This window comes from Piliocolobus tephrosceles, chromosome 7, assembly GCF_002776525.5.
Source record: "Piliocolobus tephrosceles isolate RC106 chromosome 7, ASM277652v3, whole genome shotgun sequence".
Classification (NCBI taxonomy): Eukaryota; Metazoa; Chordata; class Mammalia; order Primates; family Cercopithecidae; genus Piliocolobus; species Piliocolobus tephrosceles.
In genome coordinates, this window is record NC_045440.1 from 104,924,324 (window position 1) to 104,945,911 (window position 21,588).

Here is a 21,588-nt window from a genome sequence, read left to right on the forward strand (position 1 = left end):
CCTGTTATTTTCTGGTGGTATAATAATATTCAGCTAGATTTATACAATTCCATAGCTTGCTTATTTGTTTATTAGGACACCAAAGCCAAAAAATATTTTGACTTGTATTCTTTCTTTAGAATTCATAAGTTTTGCATGAATTAAATAATTAAGAAACCTGGCCCCAAATGGACTCTAACTATAGAGAAGTTGGTTAACTTTGAATATTTTGGCAAAGCCAATGAGACTGTATGTGTGCAAAACCTAGAGTGGAAACTGAATAACAACTTTGTAGCCAATAAATGTAGACCAACTTATGTACTCCTCACCTGTAGGGGCTTATCCCCAAGTATTAATTCACTAAAGGCTCTAGGCTGACATGAGTTCGGGAAATCCTGGGTTTTGGTTAAACAGGTGAAGGAATGCTGGTACCTTAACTGGGTTCATGATGTTTGCAACCCACTCAGGGTGGTCTCATTATGGCAGTTTTGTTTGTTTTTTATTATTGATTTCACCATGGACTCTTTTTTGTGTGTGTATGTGAGGAATATCTATTAACATTCTATGCACTGTGTAAACAATGAGGTTTAGGTTTAGGGCATGGTAATGTAAATGGGTGGTCTGGGTTTTGGCATCCTCCAACTACTTGGATTCAGATGAAACATAAATTCTAAATTTTCACTATTTCTTATGTGCAGGTTCATGCTATTGATTTGATCATGAAATCAGGTCATTACTTAAGGCCAGAAAGTGTGTAGACTTGTGATTTTACTCCTTAGGAAATTATTTTCTAGACTTATTTCTTCCTACAAATAAAGTTTTAGGTATCTTAAATATTTTTCTATTTGCTGTGTTCATGTGGAGAAATTCTTTTTGCAAGTTTCACTTTGAAGTTTCATCTGAAAAATCAAAGCTGAAAATATCAAGTCCTGCTTCATAATCAGGCAAGCTCAAAGGCTAATGGGCTTCCTTCTTTATACACAGGAGCCAGGAGAGCCCAGTTCTTGGAAGAATTTTTTTTTTTTTGAGATGGAGTTTTGCTCTTGTTGTCCAGGATGGAGTACAATGGCATGATCTCAGCTCACTGCAACCTCTGCCTCCTGGGTTCAAGCAATTCTCCTGCCTCAGCCTCCTGAGTAGCTGGGATTACATGCATGCGCCACCATGCTTGGCTAACTTTGTATTTTTAGTAGAGATGGGGTTTCTCTATGTTGGTCAGGCTAGTCTCGAACTCCTGACCTTAGGTGATCCTCCTGCCTTGGCTTCCCAAAGTGCTGGGATTACAGGTGTGAGCCACAACACCCAGCCCCAGAAGAGCAAATTTTAAGAAAATATTCCTCACAATGAGAGATGCCAGAAAACCCCAGAAAGCACATGCTGGATAAAAAACAGAAATAAGCAAACAACCCAGGCATCAGAGAGGGGGCAAAAGATATATTTTCTCGCCATATTACTCAGAAGAATCCATAAATTAGTGAGAGGTGGCCCCAAAATTACACTGACCAGAGGGACTTGGCTAATAAAATCATTTTGCTGTCAACAATAATTTTCCATTAATGAGTTCTTATTTGTTTCTGCTCTCTCCTACTAGACTTCTTTAGTATAGATGAAAGTACTTTATTCTAGTCTGGCAAGAATTAATTTTCTACATCCTTTCCTTTATCTCTGTACCACCCAGGAGGTCTGAGATCTGAGAGATTTTATTTTACATAAGCCAAGCTACACCACTTCCTTAAGCCCCCAAAGGAATTCAGTGCTAAGGATGTCAATGAGCTCATGTTCTTTCTCAATTTGGTGAAAATATTTGAATGATAAATTCTCATTATCTTATTTCTCCTTTAAGGTGCCCACAGAATGGTAAAAATATCCTCCCCACTCCTCAGTCCTTCAAATTACCATGTTTGTCCTCCTCCTGCTTTTTTCTTTTCATATTTTAAAACTAACTTTTTGGTAAAATTTTCAAACATATACAGAAGTACAGAGAATAGTGTAAGAAACCCCCCAAATACCCATCCCATTCTCCAGTTCAACAATGAAACATTTTTGCCACTGCTTAATATCTGCTTGATATTGACCTTTTCTCTCTTTCCTTTTCTTTCTTTTTTTCAAATTGCAATAGTATTTAAAATAAATCCCTGTCATGTCATCATATTAGTTATCCTCTAACTACTTCTGATCTGTATGTCTAAAAAATAAAAATGGACATTTTATTACATAAGCTCAAAATCATTATCGCCCCTAACTAAATTAACAATACTTTTTTTATTTTTTAGACGGAGTCTCACTCTGTCCCTCTCCCACCTCAGCTTCCTGAGTAGCTGAGACTACAGGCGAAAGCCACTGTGCCTGGCTAATTTTGTATTTTTAGTAGAGACAGGGTTTCACCATTCTGGCCAGGCTGGTCTTGAACTTCTGACCTCAGGTGATTCGCCCGCCTTGGGCTCCCAAAGTGCTGGGATTACAGGCATGAGCCACGGCGCCCGACAACAATACTTCCTAATATCACCCAATTCCCAGTGCATATTCAATCGCCTCAAAATTCCCATTGCCTGACAAATGCCTTTTTGGTTTGTTCAGGTCAGGATCCAAACAAGAGCTACTCGTCATACTTGATTTTTATGACTTTTAAATCTCTGTTAATCTAGAATGCTTCTCCCACCCTTCCTCCTTTTTTCATGCCTTTGACTTGTTGACAAATTTAGGTCAGTAGGATGTGCTGCATTCTGGTTTGTCTGATCGCTTCTTTTTGATGTTAAGTCATTCTTTGTGTTCCTGTATTTCCTAAGAGCTGAAAGTTAGATATGAAGATTTGATTAGACCTAGGGTCAGTTTTTTTTTTTTTTTTTTTTTGAGACAGAGTTTCATTCTTGTTGTCCAGTCTGGAGTGCAATGGCATGATCTCGGCTCACCACAACCTCCACCTCCAGGTTCAAGTGATTCTCCTGCCTCGGCCTCCCAAGTAGCTGGAATTACAGGCATGCACCACCACTCCCAGCTAATTTTTTGTATTTTTTAAGTACAGACGGTGTTTCACCACGTTGGCCAGGCTGGTCTCAAACTCTTGACCTCAGCTGATCCACCCGCCTCGGCCTCCGAAAGTGCTTGGATTACAGGCGTGAGGCACCGCTCCAGGCCTCATTTTTTTTTTTTTTTTTTACAGTGAGACTGAGTACTTCAGGTTGCATGATACCAGAGGGCGCATGGCTTACTCATGGTCCTACTTTTAGTGATGCAAGGATCCCATTGCGTTTCGTTGTTAAGTTTGCCAGCCCCCCATCTAAGGGATTAATGGCATTAGCATTCAATGATTATTGCCTGCATTGGTTATTTTATTAGGCGTTGACGAATGGTGATTTTTCTAATTCTATTATGTTGCGGGGGCGGGTTTGAACACACAGAAACTGCCTTGGCCCCAGTGAAGCCCAGAGTAATTTGAGTGGAGGAGAAAACCGAGTGCAAGTCCTAAAGACTGTTCCAGTGAACCTTTCCCTAAATCAAGATCACCTGGAGAATTCCAAGCGGGAACAGTACAGCATCAGCTTCCCCGAGAGCTCTGCCATCATCCCGGTGTCGGGAATCACGGTGGTGAAAGCTGAAGATTTCACACCAGTTTTCATGGCCCCACCTGTGCACTATCCCCGGGGAGATGGGGAAGAGCAACGAGTGGTTATCTTTGAACAGACTCAGTATGACGTGCCCTCGCTGGCCACCCATAGCGCCTATCTCAAGGACGACCAGCGCAGCACCCCGGACAGCACGTACAGCGAGAGCTTCAAGGACGCAGCCACAGAGGTGAGTCCCAGGCTCCATCGATGGCCGGAACTCAAACCCAGAGCCCCTAGCTAATTTTTTTGCTGTTTCCTTTCAAAGTGTGATAAATGCATTGAACAGTAAGTTTTGGTTTCAATTAGTTTTTTAAAAGGTGTGTTTGTTGGTAGTCTGGCATTCTTTCTAAACAGGTGTTAATAAACCTATCTATGTGTTTGTGTGTGGAGGAATATTTGTATTTTTCTTGGTTCTTAGATGATGGATTTCTTTGTTTTCATTTTAGTCTTAAGATTAAATATTTGTGAGGAATTAAGAGATGTTTGTTTGGAAACTTCTGCTTTGTGGTTTTCACCTTGATCTTTTCCAGTTTATACCCTTCCAGATGATAGGTAGCTAAAGGTAGGACTTGTCCATTCCTTTTTAAAATACAGTATAATTTTGCTGGATGCGGTGGCTCATGCCTGTAATCCCAGCACTTTGGGAGGCTGAAGCGGGTAGATCGAGGCCAGGAGTTCAAGACTAGCCTGGCCAACATGGTGAAATCCAGTCTCTACTAAAAATACAAAAAAAAAAAAAAAAAAAAAAAAAAAAAAATTAACTAGGCACAGTGGCAGGTGCCTGTAATCCCAAATACTTGGGAGGCTGAGGCAGGAGAATCACTCGAACCCGGGAGGCGGAGGTTGCAGTTAGCCTAGATCATGCCACTGCACTCCAGCCTGGGTGACAAGAGTGAAACTCCGTCTCAAAACAAAGCAAAACAAGCCAATAAAGTTTTAAAAAACCTTGTCCGATGGAATACTCAAGAAGGAGAATTTGCGTTATCAATAATTAAGTGTGTGTATGTGTGTGTTCTTTCTACCTTACAAATAGAGAATATGGATTCTTAGGAGCTCATAGGATTAACTTTGCTTGTTTGTTTTAAATTCAGAAGTTCTAAGTGCACAGTTGAGAATTTTGGTAATTGTATACAATTGTGAAACCAACATCAGAATCTAGGTATGGAAAGTTCCCTTGCCCTGAAAATTTCCTTGAACCTCTTTGCACTTGAAGCCTTGCCTGCTCACCTTGCATTTGGAGAGCATGGATCTGCCTACTGTCACTATAGTTTTGCCTTATCTAAAATTTCATGTAAATGAAGTGATAGAGGATATAGTCTCCTATGTTGCCTTTTTATTGCTTAGCATATTTTGAGACTCATTTATGTTGTTGCTTGTTTTTTGTTTGTTTTTGAGATGAAGTCTCACTGTGTCGCCCAGGCTGGAGTGCAGTGGCGAGATCTTGGCTCACTGCAACCCTGCCTCCCTGGTTCAAGCGATTCTCCTGCCTCAGCCTCCCGAGTTGCTGGGATTACAGGCATGTGACACCATGCCTGGCTAAATTTTGTGTGTGTGTGTGTGTGTTTAGTAGAGACAGGGTTTCACCATGTTACCAGGCTGGTCTTGAACTCCTGACCTCAGGTGATCCACCTGCTTCGGCCTCCCGAAGTGCTGGGATGGAGGTGTGAGCCACTGTGCCCAGCCTTGTTGCTTGTTTTAATAGTTGTTTTTTAAAATTGCTGAGTAGTAGTTCATAGTGAGTGTATATCACTATAGCTAGTCACTAGTTGATGGACATTTAGTTGCTTCCAGCTTTTGGCTATTATGAAAAATGCTGCTATAGACATTCCTGTTTATATTTTAATGTGGACATACGCTTTCATTTCTCTCGGGTAAATACCTAGAGCTGGAATTGCTAGGCCATGTGGCTCATGTATGGTTAACTTTATAAGGTACTATCCTTGTTTTCCACACCCTTGCCAAAACTTGGTAACTTTTAAACTTCAGCTCTTTTAGTGGATATGTGATAGTGTCTCATTGTGCTTTCAATTTGCATTTTTTTAAATGTAGTGATGTTGAACATTATTTCATGTACTTATTTGGCCCTTCCTATAACTTCCTTTGTGAAGTGTCTGTTCAAATTATTTGTCCAATTTTTAAATTGAGTTTTCTTCCTTTTATTAAGTTGTAAGAGTTCTTTATATAATGTGAATATAGGCCCTTCATTAGTCACATATTTTGCAGTCCACTAGCCTTTTTGTTTTCTTAACTATATCTTTCCATGACTGACAGTATTTAATCTGATCAAGTCTACTTTATTAATGTTGTCTTTTATAGTTTATACATTTGTTATATCATTTAAGAAATCTTTCCCTAATCCAATGTCACACACTTTTTTTGTTTTTCTGTTTTTCTTTAGATGTTTATTAGTTTTATGTCTTTCATGTAGGTTTCTGATTCATTTTGAAGTAATTTTTTTTTTTTACTTTTTAAATGGTTTTTTTTTTTTTTGAGATGGAGTCTGGCTCTGTCTCCCAGGCTGGAGTGCAGTGGCCCGATCTTGGCTCACTGCAAGCTCCGCCTCCCAGGTTCACGCCATTCTCCTACCTCAGCCTCCCGAGTAGCTGGGACTACAGGCACCTGTCACCTCGCCTGGCTAATTTTTTGTATTTTTTAGTAGAGACGGGGTTTCTCCTTGTTAGCCAGGATGGTCTCGATCTCCTGACCTCGTGATCCGCCCACCTCGACCTCCTAAAGTGCTGGGATTACAGGCGTGAGCCACTGCGCCCGGCCTTAAATGGTTTTATTTTATGTGCAAATAATGAACAGATGTTGTACCTATAAATTCTACTTTCCAAAAACAGGAGCTTTTTAAAAGAAAACCACAAAATAACTTTAAAAAGGCACCAGGATTCCTCTGCTTCTAGATCATTACTAGGCTTGAAAAATAAAGTTTGTTCTACCAGAAATCACAAGTTAGAACTGAGCATTCTCCAAAGTGGAAATTCTAGAGTATAGTGTCATTCCAGGCAAAGATTATTCAGTTCTCATCCCCAACATCCACAACTACCTATCGGAAGGGTTAAACCAGGTCAAAACAGTCCAGCACGATTAGGTTTCATCAAACAATGTCATTATGCTCTTCTAAGGTGCAAATAAACCAAATAGGAAATACTAAAATCAAAATAACATTTGACACTGTCATACAAATTGTTAGTTCCTTGCTGTATCCCCCTTCTGTGACATTAATAAAGGGAATATTTTACTGCAAAGAATGTTTTATTTTATACATCACTAGCCATGAATTTTTGCCATTAGTTATTATACAAATGCTGCCTAGTGCCATTATCCAAATGGCATAACCATTTTACATCCACAATTCACTTCTACAGTTATAAGTAGAATTTTCATGATTTACATAAGTACATCTATCAGTAAAAATTTAACACTGAGATGCAATCTAACATCCATAATATCTGATGTTTTGTAGATGGAAATGTAGGAAAGATATGTTTTAATCACTTTTCATTTAAGTGACTTTATGTAAAAAATAATAATTTAGCAGTTCCAAGTCTCCAAAGGGCATTTTCAAATGTGCATAACAGAAGTGGTTACAGAGATTTCTAAGAATCATCTTCCACATCCACATCCTCTTGTAACTGTTGTACCATTTTCTCTTCCAACTGCTTCCCTTTGCCTGCAAGGGGAGCTCAGATAAGATGGATGTTTTGCTTGACTTTGATATCCTGAACTTCATAGCTCTTTATTTTTCTTCAATCTGTTCATTACAAATTTAGCCTGGCATTTCTGTTTGATTTCTTCAACTCTCTTCATTGCATCAATAGTTTTATTCCATAGCTCTCACTGGTATTTGATAGGTTCATTTCCACATTTTTCAAATTCAAATGAATTATACACTGTAAGCTCTTTATCAGCTGCTTTCTGGAATGCTTTGGTTCACCTAACTTTGTGAGGATTGCACTTCTTTTTAAAGTTTTTATGACGTTTAGATTTGCAAAATCTGAACACCTTGCAATTATTGTGGATGAACATCATGCCATGGCCAGGGTAGATGGGCCCTGAACAAAAATAGCACTTCTTGATATGCATGTTGAACATGTGTGGGTCCCCACCGACCAAACACCAAGCTTGAGAGGTGATGTGACTTTTATATATGGTGTGAGGTAAGGATTGAGACCCTTTTCTCCATACTGATATCCAGCCATACTGGTTTCATTTCCAGTATGGTTTATTAAAAAGATGATCTTGTATTTATTGAATTGCCTTAGGATCTTGCTAAAACAGCAATTTATGATATAATTGTTGGTACCTTTTCCAAATTTTGACCTAGAATATGTAATGTGTATTTTTATTAGCTCAGATCAGCTTCTTCACTGTTTAGGAGCACTGCCTCTGCATTCAAGATGAGGGTCATTGGTTCACTATTTTTCAGCCCATCTGAGCCAATAAAAGACAATGGCAGAAGGAGAGAATGTGTGGTTTTCCAATTTCCTAAAGAGGAGCAAGTGTAGTGGCAGCATGATAATATCTTTAGCCTGCTGCCTATTTAATTTCCACTGGGGAAAAATGCAGCTACCTGAGCTTGAGATTTTATTTTTAAGTAATAATATTTAAAAATAATGAACATTTGATGGGTACTCACTATGTGCTGGGCATCATCCTAAGTGATATATAAGCGTCACAAAAGCCCTTTGTGGTAGGTACTATTATTGTCATCTCTATATTCTAAATGAGGAAACTGAGGGTCAGAGAGCATAAGTATGCTCATGGTCATTTAGCAGTAGGTGGGAGAGATAGGACTCAACCTAAGCTATCTGGTTTCAGGATCTAAATCCTTAACCATATGACTACACACTCAGAGAAGACTGGGGCCTTCTGATTCTCAATAGTTCCATTGCTTAAGACAGTGATTCACCAAAATCTTTTTAAAAATATCTGACTGTCCTTGATCCATCTCAGATTTTTTTTTTATCTTTCAGGTAAGCAAAGAGTACAAAAGGTTGGTGAGCAGGGACTAACTCTCTGCAAAGTTGCAGAGAGCAACTCTTCTATACTAGGTCATAGAAGTTGCACTAGCAGCCCTGCCACTCCTGGCACCAGTTATTTCTGAGTGCCTGCTATATTCTGTGGAATCAGGGAGTGACAAAAGTGACATATGATAAATTCCTTTTCCTTAAGAGGCTGTCGTATTTCCTGGGCTCTGGTAGCTTTATAATCAAACTTTCAATGCCCTTCAAATTTAAAAAATGGTCTTAAAATTACCTTTCTTAGCTTCCTGCATCATATTGCTTAAAATAGTTAATACACTTTCTTTCTTTGTTTTTTTAAACTGAGTGAAGGATCTTGTAGAGTCTTTGGTATTGTTGATTATTTGATTTGCTCTTAAGTAGTCAGGGGTGCTTCTGTAGAAAAGCAAATAACTGAAATAATCACTCCACGATCCCATGTGAGGTACATGATTTTCACCAAAAGATTGCCACTGATGTATTTTCTCACACAGTGTAGAAATATTCCATTAGTCACAGAATAGTATATGGACGTGGTCCAATGTCAATGGAATCATCATACTATTTGGGGGATGTGTTATCAGTTATGTTTGTATTGTAGATAGTCTTGTGAAAGGAAGCTATTGTATTTTGGGCTTTATTTTGAAGTAGATGAGAAAGTAAAGAAACATACCAGAAACTAAGTATAAAGACTGTTCCCACTGATTTTGGTTGAGCTGCTTTCCTTGTCTTGGAAATCAGTGTTTACATGGCATATTGTATTTCAGCCTGATGTAAATTAAATTGAATGACCTACTATGATTGTTAGCTATTTCATTGCCAACTGGTTATAAGAATAAGTGATTTCAGAGTAATTTCACCAAGAAAATTTCATTAAGGAAAATTTGTCTAAACTCGTTTATTCTAGGCAAACTATTAAAACATCTAGAACCCTTGTTGAATAATCAAATTTATTTTGCCATTTGATCCCAATTCTTCTGTGTGTATGTGCACATGCATGAGAAGTGTAGCAGGGAAGGGAGTAGTTTGTTTTAACTCAGGCTGGGATTTTTGAAAAGACAGTGGTAGCATTAAAAGTGCTTTAGACTGGAAGTGGTGGCTCATGCCTGTAATCCCAGCACTTTAGGAGGCAGAGGCAGGAGGATCATTTGAGCCCATGAATTAAAGACTAGCCTGGGCAACATAGTGAGACCCTGTCTCTACAAAAATACGAAATAAGTTAGCCAGATATGGTGGCATGCACCTGTAGTCTGAGCTGCTTGGGAGGCTGAGGCAGAAGGATTGCTTCAGTCCAGGAAGTTCAGGCTGCAGTGAGCTATGATCATGCCGCTGCACTCCAGCTTGGGTGACAGAGCAAGGCCCTGTCTCAAAAAAAAAAAAAAAAAGCACTTTAATGGATAAATATTAGCTAATTTGATCTACCTTTTATTCTACATCCTCTTTGTAATAACTTTTGGCAAGTACGTGTTGATTTATACTGGGTATTAGGCACTGTGGTGATGTGGAAGCTTAGGGCAAAAGGCATGCCTAGATTCTGCTAGAAGCTTACAATCTGTCTGTATGTGTGAAGGGAAATAATGCTAGATGCCATTTACTGAGTTCTACTCTGTGTCAGGCACCAAGGCTTACTCATTTTACATCTAATCCTTACTACCATCCTACAAGGAAGGTGCATTATTTTTCCCATTTTACAAATGAAGAGACAGAGGTTCAGAGAGGTTAAGCAACAAACCGAAGATCATGCCACTAATAAGAAAAGAGTATAGTTGATAAATATACAATGGAGTGGTAATTAAGACCAAAAATGTTTTAAGAAATATTTAAAAATTAAAAGATGGAAAGATTTTTATCAAAAATCATATAGATATGTAATCATAATAAATCAAAATGGAAGGAAGAATTTGTTTATTCTGTACTACAGTTTTCTGTAAGTTAGTTAACAATAGTTTTTGGTTTAGGAACAAAGGAACACCAAGATCTCAGTGATTTAATACAATAAAGTATTATTTCTTGCTAATAAAAATACTGATGCATGTCTGTACAGCTCTCTTCCAATTAGTGACTCAGGAATCCAGCGGCCCTGTATCTTGTGACATTATCATCTCTGTGTGGTTTCTAGTATCTCCCCAGCAGAGGAAGGGAGGCCGTGGAGATGGCATACTGACTAGTAAAGTCATACTTTACTGACTTTAGTCATATTGACTAGCTGACCTGAAAACGGCGCAACTGCACCATCTCACATTTCATTGGCTAAAACTAGCCACATGATCAACCTAACTGCAAGAGGGCCGAGAAGTTTAATTCTCCCATTAGTCCTCCCATGTGCTCAAGAATTGAGAATTATTTATGAGTGAACATCAGACAGCTCTACTGTGTCTGATGTTCATAATTCAACTCCAGGCACATTATTTGTAGAATTAACATAGTTTGCAGAGCATCTTGAAATGAAAGCAAAGAATGACTATTTGTCATTATCTGGATAGATGTCTGATCATTAGTCCATTGATTTTATATTCATCTAGTCTGAAACTGGAAGTGATCCTGGATCTAAACCCTATCCAACTTGATTGATTGACAACTGGTAGTCCATTATCCCCCACACATTTAAAGGATAAAATCTCAAAAATGTTGATTCATCTACTAAATTGGAACATGGCTTCACTTCTGATTAATGCACAGTTTTATTATGTTTATCTTAAACATATGATGCAGTGGCTATGATAACACCAAATTTCTATCATTTTGTTAATATGTTTTAACATCAAGCAAAATTTTAGAAAATCTCCGGCATACACATTTTATACCTTAGGAGGATTTAAATTTCTCTATGTGTAGTCAAAGTTGGTAAGACTGGATCATGCATTATTTAGATTAACAGGACATTTACCCACCTCATGCATAGAACATCTATGAACATTCCCAGTTCTGTTAATGCTGTTATTTAACTTTGCAGCACTATTTGACACTGTTGATCACTCTTCCCTCTTGCAAATGCTCTTGGCTTCATATCCACAGCTTCAGTTATCAATCTGTGTCCAAAAGACCTTCCAATTTTATTCTCCAGCCTGGTCCTCTCTTCTGAACTAATAATCTTTATTATATCTAACTGCCCATTTGATTTTTTTACTTATCCCAAGTCTAACTTATGATCCTCCCCCATGTTCCCCTTGTGCTCTCCACCTTCATAAGTGGCACTGCCATGCTTCTGGTTGCTCCAGCTCTCCCTTCAGTTCATCTAATCCATTATCAATTCTATCAATTTTATATTCTTAACATCTCTGAAATTCATCCATTTGTCTCCACTGTACTTCACCATACTGGCCCAAGCTGTCACTATCTCTGCTATCTCTGGCCTCTAATACTGCCATTTCTGCTTTTGTACATTGTACCTATGATAGTCTTTTCAATATGGAAATCTGTTCATTCCACCCCCTCACTTAGATCCCACTGCTCTTCGGATAAAGATCTAATTTTTTTTTTTTTTTTCTGGAGATGGAGTCTTACTGTGTTGCCCAGGCTGTACTGGTGCTATCTCAGCTCACTGCAACCTTCGCCACCCGGGTTCAAGCGATTCTCCTACCTCACCCTCTGGAGTAGCTGGGACTACAGGCGTGGCACCACCATGCCCAGCTAATTTTTGTATTTTTAGTAGAGACAGGGTTTTGCCTTGTTGGCCAGGCTAGTCTTGAACTCCTGACCTCAAGTGATCTGCCCACCTCGGCCTCCCAAAGTGCTGAGATTACAGGCATAAGCCATTGAGCCCAGTTAAAGATCTATGTCTTTAACAGGTTTACGAGGCATTGTGGAATCTGTGTCTCCAATGCTTCTCCCATCTTGTCTCATACAACTTTCCTTCTTCTATCCTCTGCTGTAGGCTCCAATAGGTTCTGTGAGCCTCATATGCCCCCTTCTGACTCAGGACCTATGTGTATGTTGGTCCATGGGCTAGAACTGAGCTGTATAATACCATAGCCACTAGCCATGTGTGATTATTAAAATGAAATAAAATTAAGAATTCAGTCCATCAGTCCCACTAACTATGTTTTACATGTACATGCAGCTAGAGGCTACCATATTGGACAGTGAAAATATAGAACACTTCCATCATTGTACAAGACCCTATTGGACAATACTGCCCTAGAGTATTCTTTACTACCTTTCTATACCCTTCCTTCTGTGTAACTTCCTTAGGGAAGCCCTTTTTTTTTTCTCTTACTCCAATTCCTACTGGAGTCAGTTTTCTTTGTATCTAAATCCACCACCCCAGAGAGCACCACGAACACATCCGTAGTCAAAGTTACGCTTATTTAGCCTGCCTCAGCAGGAGACCCTTACCAGCATCTCAGTCAGGGAGAGTTGAGAGCTCTTCATAATGTTTGGTCATGTGCTGGATGAGTCCAAGGAGGGATTACAGAAGTGACAACCAGCTCTGAATTGGATACTGTCAAGATGTAGGGACACCCAGAAACTGGATATCTCATGGTCATTGTTCAGAAGGAGGGAGCATTATTCACCTTGTTATTGTGTTATTATCTTCTGGGGCTCTGTTGGAAGCACTGCTTACCTCCTGTCGACTTTATCCATGTTTCTCTGGAAGCATTGCACTCTGTTAGGAACATTAAGGTTGACTGCCAGTGGTGCCAATTTTCGCTTTCTCATAGCAGTGAATGTGATGAGCTCATATAGAACTGTTGCTCTTCTTCAGAATGCCTGCACACAGTTTGTAGTTTTTAAAAATAAACAATTGTTTGATTAGTGTTTTTTCCTACTTGACCAGAAGCTTCATGAGAGCAGAGACATAGTCTCCTTTTGTTCACTGCTGTATCTGTAGCACTGAGCACAGTGCCTGATATAAAGTAAATGTTCAGCAAATGTTTATTCAAAGAGTGAATGAATAAATGATGGGACCTAAAAAATTAGTGGCTAGTCAAAGACAAGAAATGGTTTAGCAATTTATGATTTCCATATAGTTAAAGAAATATTGTCTTTTTGAGACATATTCTTACCAGATAGCTCATTTCCACAACGCAAGAGAAAGAACAGGATTCCAATATTTGAGATTTAAATATATTTACGATTGCCTGATGTCCAAGGTCCTTTAAGAGTAATCTATCAAATATATGTTATCATACCTTCTTTACTATCGTTTTTCTGGGTTCAAATTTATAGATGCACTATATCAAGTCACAGTAAAATACAGTGATGTTGGCTGTCTGACTGCCTTTTGGCATTCTACAAATTATATTAACAGGTCTCCAAACAACTGTGGAAACTTGATAACTGTTTTCAGAACGACCTGAGCATTTTGGTTCTAATTCCTAATACTAATTCATTTATAGCCATATAACCCATCAATGTAATCAGGTCTCATCTAAAGGATGGTGATGTTTTCTAGGTACACTATCCATTTAATTCTTTTAAAATTTAAAGATAATGTAACAGAATTGAAGAAAAAATTTTCAGCTTAATGAAAAGTAATATCTAGGCTTGTAACATGGTAACTACAGTAGTCACCACTACTATAACATGGAACTAGGAAAAACGTTTATTTTTTCACAGTTCTTATCCTCATGCATTTATGCATTGAAGTGGGATCCTGTATTTCAGCCAGCACATAGTTGAATTTTTCTGAGTCTGAAGATTTGTAGTATCATACCTTCTCGCGCCATCTGGGGAATTAGAACCACAGAATTTACAAGTCCAATATGCTTTAGGAGGCTAGCCTATCCTCAGACTGCAGAGATCTATGGCATGGATGGTAATCCATTCTTGCCATGTACACTAATGCTGATTCACCATGGTTTTTATGGGTTACTGCATATTCCTTCAAGCAAAGACTTCGGAAATGCATCTGTGTCTCCAAGTCACTCCTTTAAATTTTTTTTTTCACCATATTACCCTCCTACTCCAAATTTTTCTAATTCCCGACCATATTAAATGTAAATACATTTTCCTAAATCAGTCTGTCCAGTAGAACCTTCTGCAATGATGGAAAATTTTTTAATACTATCCAACGTTAGTCACTAGCCACTGTGTGAATGTAGTACTTGAAAGGCGGCTAGTTGACTGAGGAACCGAAAGTTTAAATGTATTTCAATCTAATCAACTTAAATTTAAATAGCACATGGAGCTAGGGGCTACCATATTGGGCAGCAAGACCTAAATTTTCAAGCTCCTACTAAATAACCAGGCAAGGCCTGTGTCCTTGGTCTCATGTATGCACCACATTTGTAGTCATCATTTTTGTCTTGACTCATGGTGGCCTTCTCTTGCTTGGGTTACTTTCTCTCAGTTCCTTCGGTTAATCCAGGCTGTCTTTGGCTTCCAAGGGTCACAGTGAAGCTCACCAGCTCTATGAAATCCCCTATAATTTTGCTGATCTTCCTTTCCTGGCAATGCCCATTTTATGCTTTTCCAGTCAAGACACATGAATGAATGATGATTCAACATAAACTTTCATATACAGTCATTTGCTGTATTTTAGTTTTTTTTTTTTTTTTTTTTTTTTTAATGTGAATGTGTTCCATCCCCTCAACCAATTTTTATCTCTCTGAGGCCAGGACAGTGTCATATATAATTGTGTGTTTCTTCTGGAACCAAAGCAGATGGTGAAGCCCCAGAAAATTCCCATTGAATGCCTTGCTGATTACCTAATTGATTGCAAAAGAAACACAAATCTGTACCTTTGATTCTCTGTCATGATTATTTAGTTAGCCAACAAGTATTTGGGCAATGTTCATGGGATTTGTCTGGGTAAAGTTCGAAGGGAAGATCATCTTCTTGAATTCAAGGAGTAAGACTGGATAAGAAGAAGGATCATAAATATGTATGGAAACTATGATATAAGGTATGCTGAATTCCAGAGATGATGGTTAGGGGTTGTGAGGAAGTTTGGAAAATAGCTGTGGTAACATTTCTCCTTTAGAAAGAAACCCTTGAAATGCTGGTCAAAGAATGTAAGTTTATTGCACAGAAATGAGAGACAGGAAGGTTATTTCTTAGGACGAGACACTTGAAAAATGGTCATAGTGAAAGAACAAGATACGTGGTCAATGAAATGCTTTTTCATCCGCATTCTACAATATTCACTTCAGATCAAGAATTAGGGCTTTTGGTCATCTACTTTTGAAAAGGTTCTAAAACGTAGCAAAGCATATCCTATATGTACTGTTCATACAATTGAACATCTTGAGACCCAAGCTTCTTTGTGTGTAATACTAAACTTAGTTTCCCCAGAAAACCTACTCTTATAATACTGTGATAATGAAGATCCTTAGAGAAGGGCACTGAATAGGGTCAAACTATTACTTTATAATAGTATTTATACACGTACATAGTGCTCACTATGTACTGGGCTCTATTCTTAGTAACTTTTTTTTTAAGAAAATAGGGTCTTAATAGGCACTCCAGACTATCACTCAGGCTGGACTCAAGTGATGTGATGGTAGCTCACTGCAGCCTTGAACTCTTGGTCTCAAGAGATGCTCCTGCCTCAACTTTCTGGGTACCTGGGACTACAGGCATGAGCCACCACACACAGCTAATTTTATTTTATTTTATATTTTGTCAAGACAGGTCTTGTTTTATTGTCCAGGCTGGTCTGAAACTCCTGGCTTCAAGCAATTCTCCTGCCTTGGCCTCCCAAAGTGTGGGATTATAGGCATGAGTCACCATGCCCAGTCTATTCTTAGTACTTTTTAAAACTTATTTAATTCTTCTATTTATTACAAATAGAACTTTTATAGATGAAGAAAATATAGCATTTGCCTCATTTTATATAGATAGCAGGTAAAAGAGCTAGAACTTGACCCTATACAATCTTGCTCCAGAAACTATGTTCTTAACCATTCTACTGTATTGTTTTTTGCTGTGCTATATGACCTCTGTGTAATTCATGTTCTGTTAATTCAGAATTTATGACATTTGGAATAAGTATTGGAGACAATAGCAAGTGGCAGAGATGTATTATGTATTTGAGGAAACAGCTTCCAGTACCTCAAACACTGTAGGAACACCTGCGAACACGTGAATAACATACAAAGCACAAATGTATTTTCTGTTGAGTGTAGCTCTAAGTGAGGAGGTGATAGGTGAGTTCTATGACTACTTTTGCTGTAGTTGAAAAACATAATATCAAATATATAACTTTCTTTTCTAGTGAGAGAATAAAATAGTTGGAATACATTTATTATTATCATTTTTGCATAATGACTTACCTACTTGTTTTAATTCCAATGACTCATATTTTGCAGAAATTTCGGAGTGCTTCAGTTGGGGCTGAGGAGTACATGTATGATCAGACATCAAGGTGAGTTACCAGGAGATGCATCCTTAGAAACTGATTAACTGATAACCCTTTAAATGTACCTTCAAGTTATACCTTTAAACCTTTTTTCTTTGTAAGCTTTTACAGAACAGTGTGATTTCCTTTGCCTCAGTGCTTTTTTCTTTATACAAAGGACTTCTATATCATTATTTCCAGTATTGACCAATTTTCTGAGGCCTACACCCTTTTTCTTCCTTCTGTTGGTTAGACATTCCTTCTTAGGTGTTCCTCTGAACCTCATACTCATGTGCTACCAGCCCAACAAGTGTAATATGAAGCTCTATCTATTTTTCTTCTTTCCCTCCTCTTCCACTTGTTTCACACCTGGTGTTCTGCTTTTATTTCCTATTGTGGATAATGATGTAGCCATTTTCCAAGCCACCCCAGCTAGAGGTAAAGGATTTGGCTTCTTTCCTGTTGGACTTTCTCAGCACTTGCCAAATGCTGAATTGTCTGTTCCACTTGTCATCTCTTTTCCAAATTATCCTTGTCAACTTTCTCCTGAGCTATTGCAATACATTGGATCTCCCTGCCAACACTTCTTTTTTGTTCCACTGTGCACATAGCCAGCTACCAGCTGTCATGCACTCAGGTGCCTTCCATGTGCAGCAGTGTGAGTAGGATTGGGGATAAGATATAATCTCCCCTTACAAGAGGTCCATACACTTTTGGAGGAGACAAATGTGATGACAGACAAATTGAAAAACATTTGCTAAGAGATGAGTCCTGCTATGGAGATATATAAACAGAGCTAAATGGACCTATAGTCCTGCACATGTGTGTGGAAGTAGGAAGGTGTGTGGGGTTGAGGGCAAATATTCCCAGGAAGTGGCATTTGAGCTGCATCTTGAAGGGTTAATAGCAGGTGTTTTCTAAGGAAAGAAGGAAGATTAAGAGCATTCCAGGTAGAAGAGTCATGTTTTAAGACCTTGATTATGCTCATGTCTGAAGACAGGAGAGAATGGCAGCTGGGCGTGGTGGCTCATGCCTGTAATCCAGCACTTTGGGAGGCTAAGGTGGGAGGATCACTTGAGCTCAGAAGTTCAAGACCAGCCTGGCCAACACAATAGGACTCCATTACATTAAAAAAAAAAAAAAAAAAAAAAAAGAGAGAGAGAGCGAGGAAGTGGCAAGAAATGAATTTATCTCCCCCATTTACAAAACTTACCAAATATTTCATCATTTCAGGCAGAACTGAACTCAAATTCCTTATGAAGGTCATCAGGGCCCTCTATGTTTTGGTCCTTCTTTACTTAAAATCCCATCTCCCACTATGTTTCTTGCCCCTTTGCTTTTACGCATATGGCCCTCTTCCATTCTCTTGGTTTCCTCTTAAAGTCCTCTGGTTCCAATCTCAGGCTCCCCACTCATCCTTCCCAGATCATCTTATTTAGAATTTGGAGTGTGTTGTGGAGATGGGGCAGGAAGCAGGAGGCAGGGAAGACTAGACTTGAAATTGCCTTCTAAAATGTGGGAATAAGAGTCTACTTTACATGCTGTAAATCCAAAGTACCATGTCAGCAGCTGCCAGGCCAGTGGGAAGAGCAAGGACCTAACCAGTGACTTGACCTAGTTTCTCTTTCCACTCCTGCCATGGTCCAGCAGAGTGAGCACGTCTCTTAGCCTCCCCTTAGCTGCGAAGTGAGGAAGGTGGGCTGAATCTCAGGTTTTTATCCTGTGTTATGGGCGGGCTTGATGGACACAAATCCCTGAAATTATATTAAAAATCGTTTATGTTCATAAGTGTCTTTATCTGGGAAGGAAAGTTCACTGCTTTCTTCATGTTTTCAAAGCAATCTGTGCCCTAGACAAGACGCAAGCCACTGGTCTAGGTGATTCCTAATACCCTGTCCGGGTCTAAAATGCTATGATTCAATGGCACCATATTGAAATTGCTTTTTCAGACAAAATGACAATGGCATCAGTTCTGTTTTGAATGATTTATTTCCCAACTTCTTTTAAGACACATATTCTGGAATTTGCTTAATTTATTAGCTTAAGCCTAAGATTTTTTATGATAAAAGAGGAATATTATTCTGCCCTTCAGATTTTTTTGTCATCATAAAAGTTCAAAAATAAATAAAACATTACAGAAATATTTAACATAGAAAGCAAGAACCCCCCATAATCCTGTCAGGAAGCCATTTTCAGAGACAAAGTTTGAGTCATCTTTGTGCCCAGCCTTCCAAAGACTTTGAAGTAAAAGAGCTAAAAAAACAAACTCAATGGAGAGTTTCTGATGATCTAGAAAATACACAGTGTTTGTTATTGGATTGTCACTGTGTGCTGTCCTGCAGTATAGCAGAAATAAATATTTCTGAATGAATGTGTTAAACAAAAAATGATTGTGATTCATACCTGTTGTGTTATTTTAAATAATTGATATTCTCTTTGAAGTTGGGAAAAATCAGTGTTTTTCTTTTGTAAATTATATCATGTTTTTAAAAAAATATGAGGGACACTATTTAGAGCAGGGATCTGCACACTTTTTCTGTAATGAACTAGAGAGTAAGAATTTGCGGTTTAGCAGGCTATCATCTCTACCACAACGACTCAACTTTGCTGTTGTAGTACGAAAGCAGTCATAGACAATATGTAAACAAGTGAGTGCAGTTGTGTTCCAATAGACTTTATTTACAAAAACAGGCAGTCAGATGGATTTGGCCTATGGGCCATCATTTGCAAACCCCTGATTTTGAACAACCCTGCCATGAGTTCTTCTGCAGGCTTGAAAGCAAGAAGCAAAAGACAAAAAGTACTCCCTATTATTAGGGAACTAGATTCTCAGGTGAATGTTTGAGTTTTGGATTTTCATGTTTTGAGATGCTTTATAGTAAGATACAGCAATCTGTAACACCTTGGTTAGACAACAAAACAAAACAAAAACAGGTTAGGTGTATACATGAATTGAACAAAATTATTTATTTCATTGTTTTGTTGTTAGGGTAAAAATGGCAAATTCTATTCATTCTTAAGCTTCGAGCATTACCTAATTGCCAGCTAAGATTTACCAGGGGTTCTCCTGGTAGAGCTTTTTCTTGCACAATTGGCCAGGCACATCGTGGACTTTCTCCCCTTCCAAACCATCTAGTTTATGGGCCACTATTAGAAATGTATACGTTGTACCAGCAATGACCTTTGGTCCGGTCTCATCTCTTTTGCCATATGCTGTGTTTTGTCTCTAAAACAGTAAACATTGGTTAATATTGATGTGAAATGCTATTGATGTGAAATTGGTCAAAAAAGCAGAAATGTCCAAGTGAGTGGATCTGACCGCTGTTTGTTTTCTTTCACAGTGGCACGTTTCAGTACACCCTGGAAGCCACCAAATCTCTTCGTCAGAAGCAGGGGGAGGGCCCCATGACCTACCTCAACAAGGGACAGTTCTATGCCATAACACTCAGTGAGACCGGAGACAACAAATGCTTCCGACACCCCATCAGCAAAGTCAGGGTAGGGGCCACATTTCTCAGATAAAGTACAAAGGAATCCAGTGAATGGAATGGCTACCTCACATCCTTGTGGAATGGCATGGGAAAAAAGATAAAACCTTCAACATAAATAATTCTAGAACGAATGTCAGATGGTTGGGGCAAGAGCACTTACTGGCTCATAGTTTATCATTGTAATCAGTAACCAGTAAACCTCAGGGAAGGGACGTGGTTGGAACATGCTGTCTGACTGTATCCGAGGAACTTTCCCGCTTCACTCACTGCTTATATGCTTCCTCATTGTGGTTGTTTTCAATCAATTGATCATAATTTTTCAAGTAAGTAGCTGTAAGTCAGAACCCCTCTGTGGATGAGAAAGAGCTGTGTTCTATTCTGTAAAGGAAAATGCAGTTCACTCTGAATCCCTGGGCCCGGTGGAACTTGGTTTCAAAGCCTTCTGCAGCCCAGTGCTTTCTCAGGGTTCCAGAGACGAGGTACGATCCCCACCAGGAGTCACTTGGGGGAATTTTCAGATTCATGAGTGTTAGTTCTACTTGTGGGAAATGCAACTGGCTGTCCCTTCTCTGGAAGCCTGCCAGCTTCTGGCGTACTTGCTACTGCCAAGAAGGGAGAGGCCCGGTAATCCTTCTCTACTGAAAATGAAAATGATAGCACAGCTCTGAAAAGAGGTGGAAGGACTTTCCTGATCTGTTGTAAAATGATTTATGCTGTTGTGTCCGTGGTGCCCAGCCCACCTTATTTTAGTCACAGCTCCCTCCTCCTAACCACTTCAGAACACTTAAGAAAGGAGCACATGGTGTGCCTACAGCGCCACAACTCGGGCACACCCCCCAGTGCAGGTGGGGCACAGGTTCCACACAAGGCTGAGCTCACTGCAGTGAGAAAGTTGTGTGCCCATCAGGAGAATTAGTAAGTTCTAACGCTGTAGTCAAGACTGCGGTGGAGAATATGCCATCATAATAATAATAGCAAGAGTCATAAAATAAAAATTTATATTTATTATCTTCAAGTGCCAGGTATTGTATTAGGTACCATCTGTCTAGTAACTCATTGAAACTGACAACAACCCTATGAAAAAGGCACTATTGTTTTTATGATATTACAGATAAGGAAACTGGGTGATAAAGTTTCAGAAGCTAGTAACTGGCCAAGGTTACATAGCTAAAAGGCAAGGGAACCAGGATCCACCCCAGGCCATCAGACTCCTGAACCCAACTCTC

The 21,588-nt window shown here is 39.0% G+C and overlaps 1 protein-coding gene and 1 pseudogene across 2 annotated transcripts in view; one reads left to right on the forward strand and one right to left on the reverse strand.

Moving 5' to 3' along the window:
- The window catches only part of GRHL2 (grainyhead like transcription factor 2), a 180,864-nt gene that overhangs the window by 62,798 nt on the left and 96,478 nt on the right, over positions 1 to 21,588 (forward strand). For both annotated transcript variants that reach the window (XM_023223392.1, XM_023223384.2), the window contains exons 4-6: positions 3,378 to 3,771; positions 16,843 to 16,898; positions 20,213 to 20,369. In XM_023223392.1, coding sequence (XP_023079160.1) covers positions 3,378 to 3,771; positions 16,843 to 16,898; positions 20,213 to 20,369 — 607 coding nt within the window. The remainder of the gene's footprint in view (positions 1 to 3,377; positions 3,772 to 16,842; positions 16,899 to 20,212; positions 20,370 to 21,588) is intronic.
- LOC111551630 lies at positions 7,187 to 7,673 on the reverse strand (annotated as a pseudogene).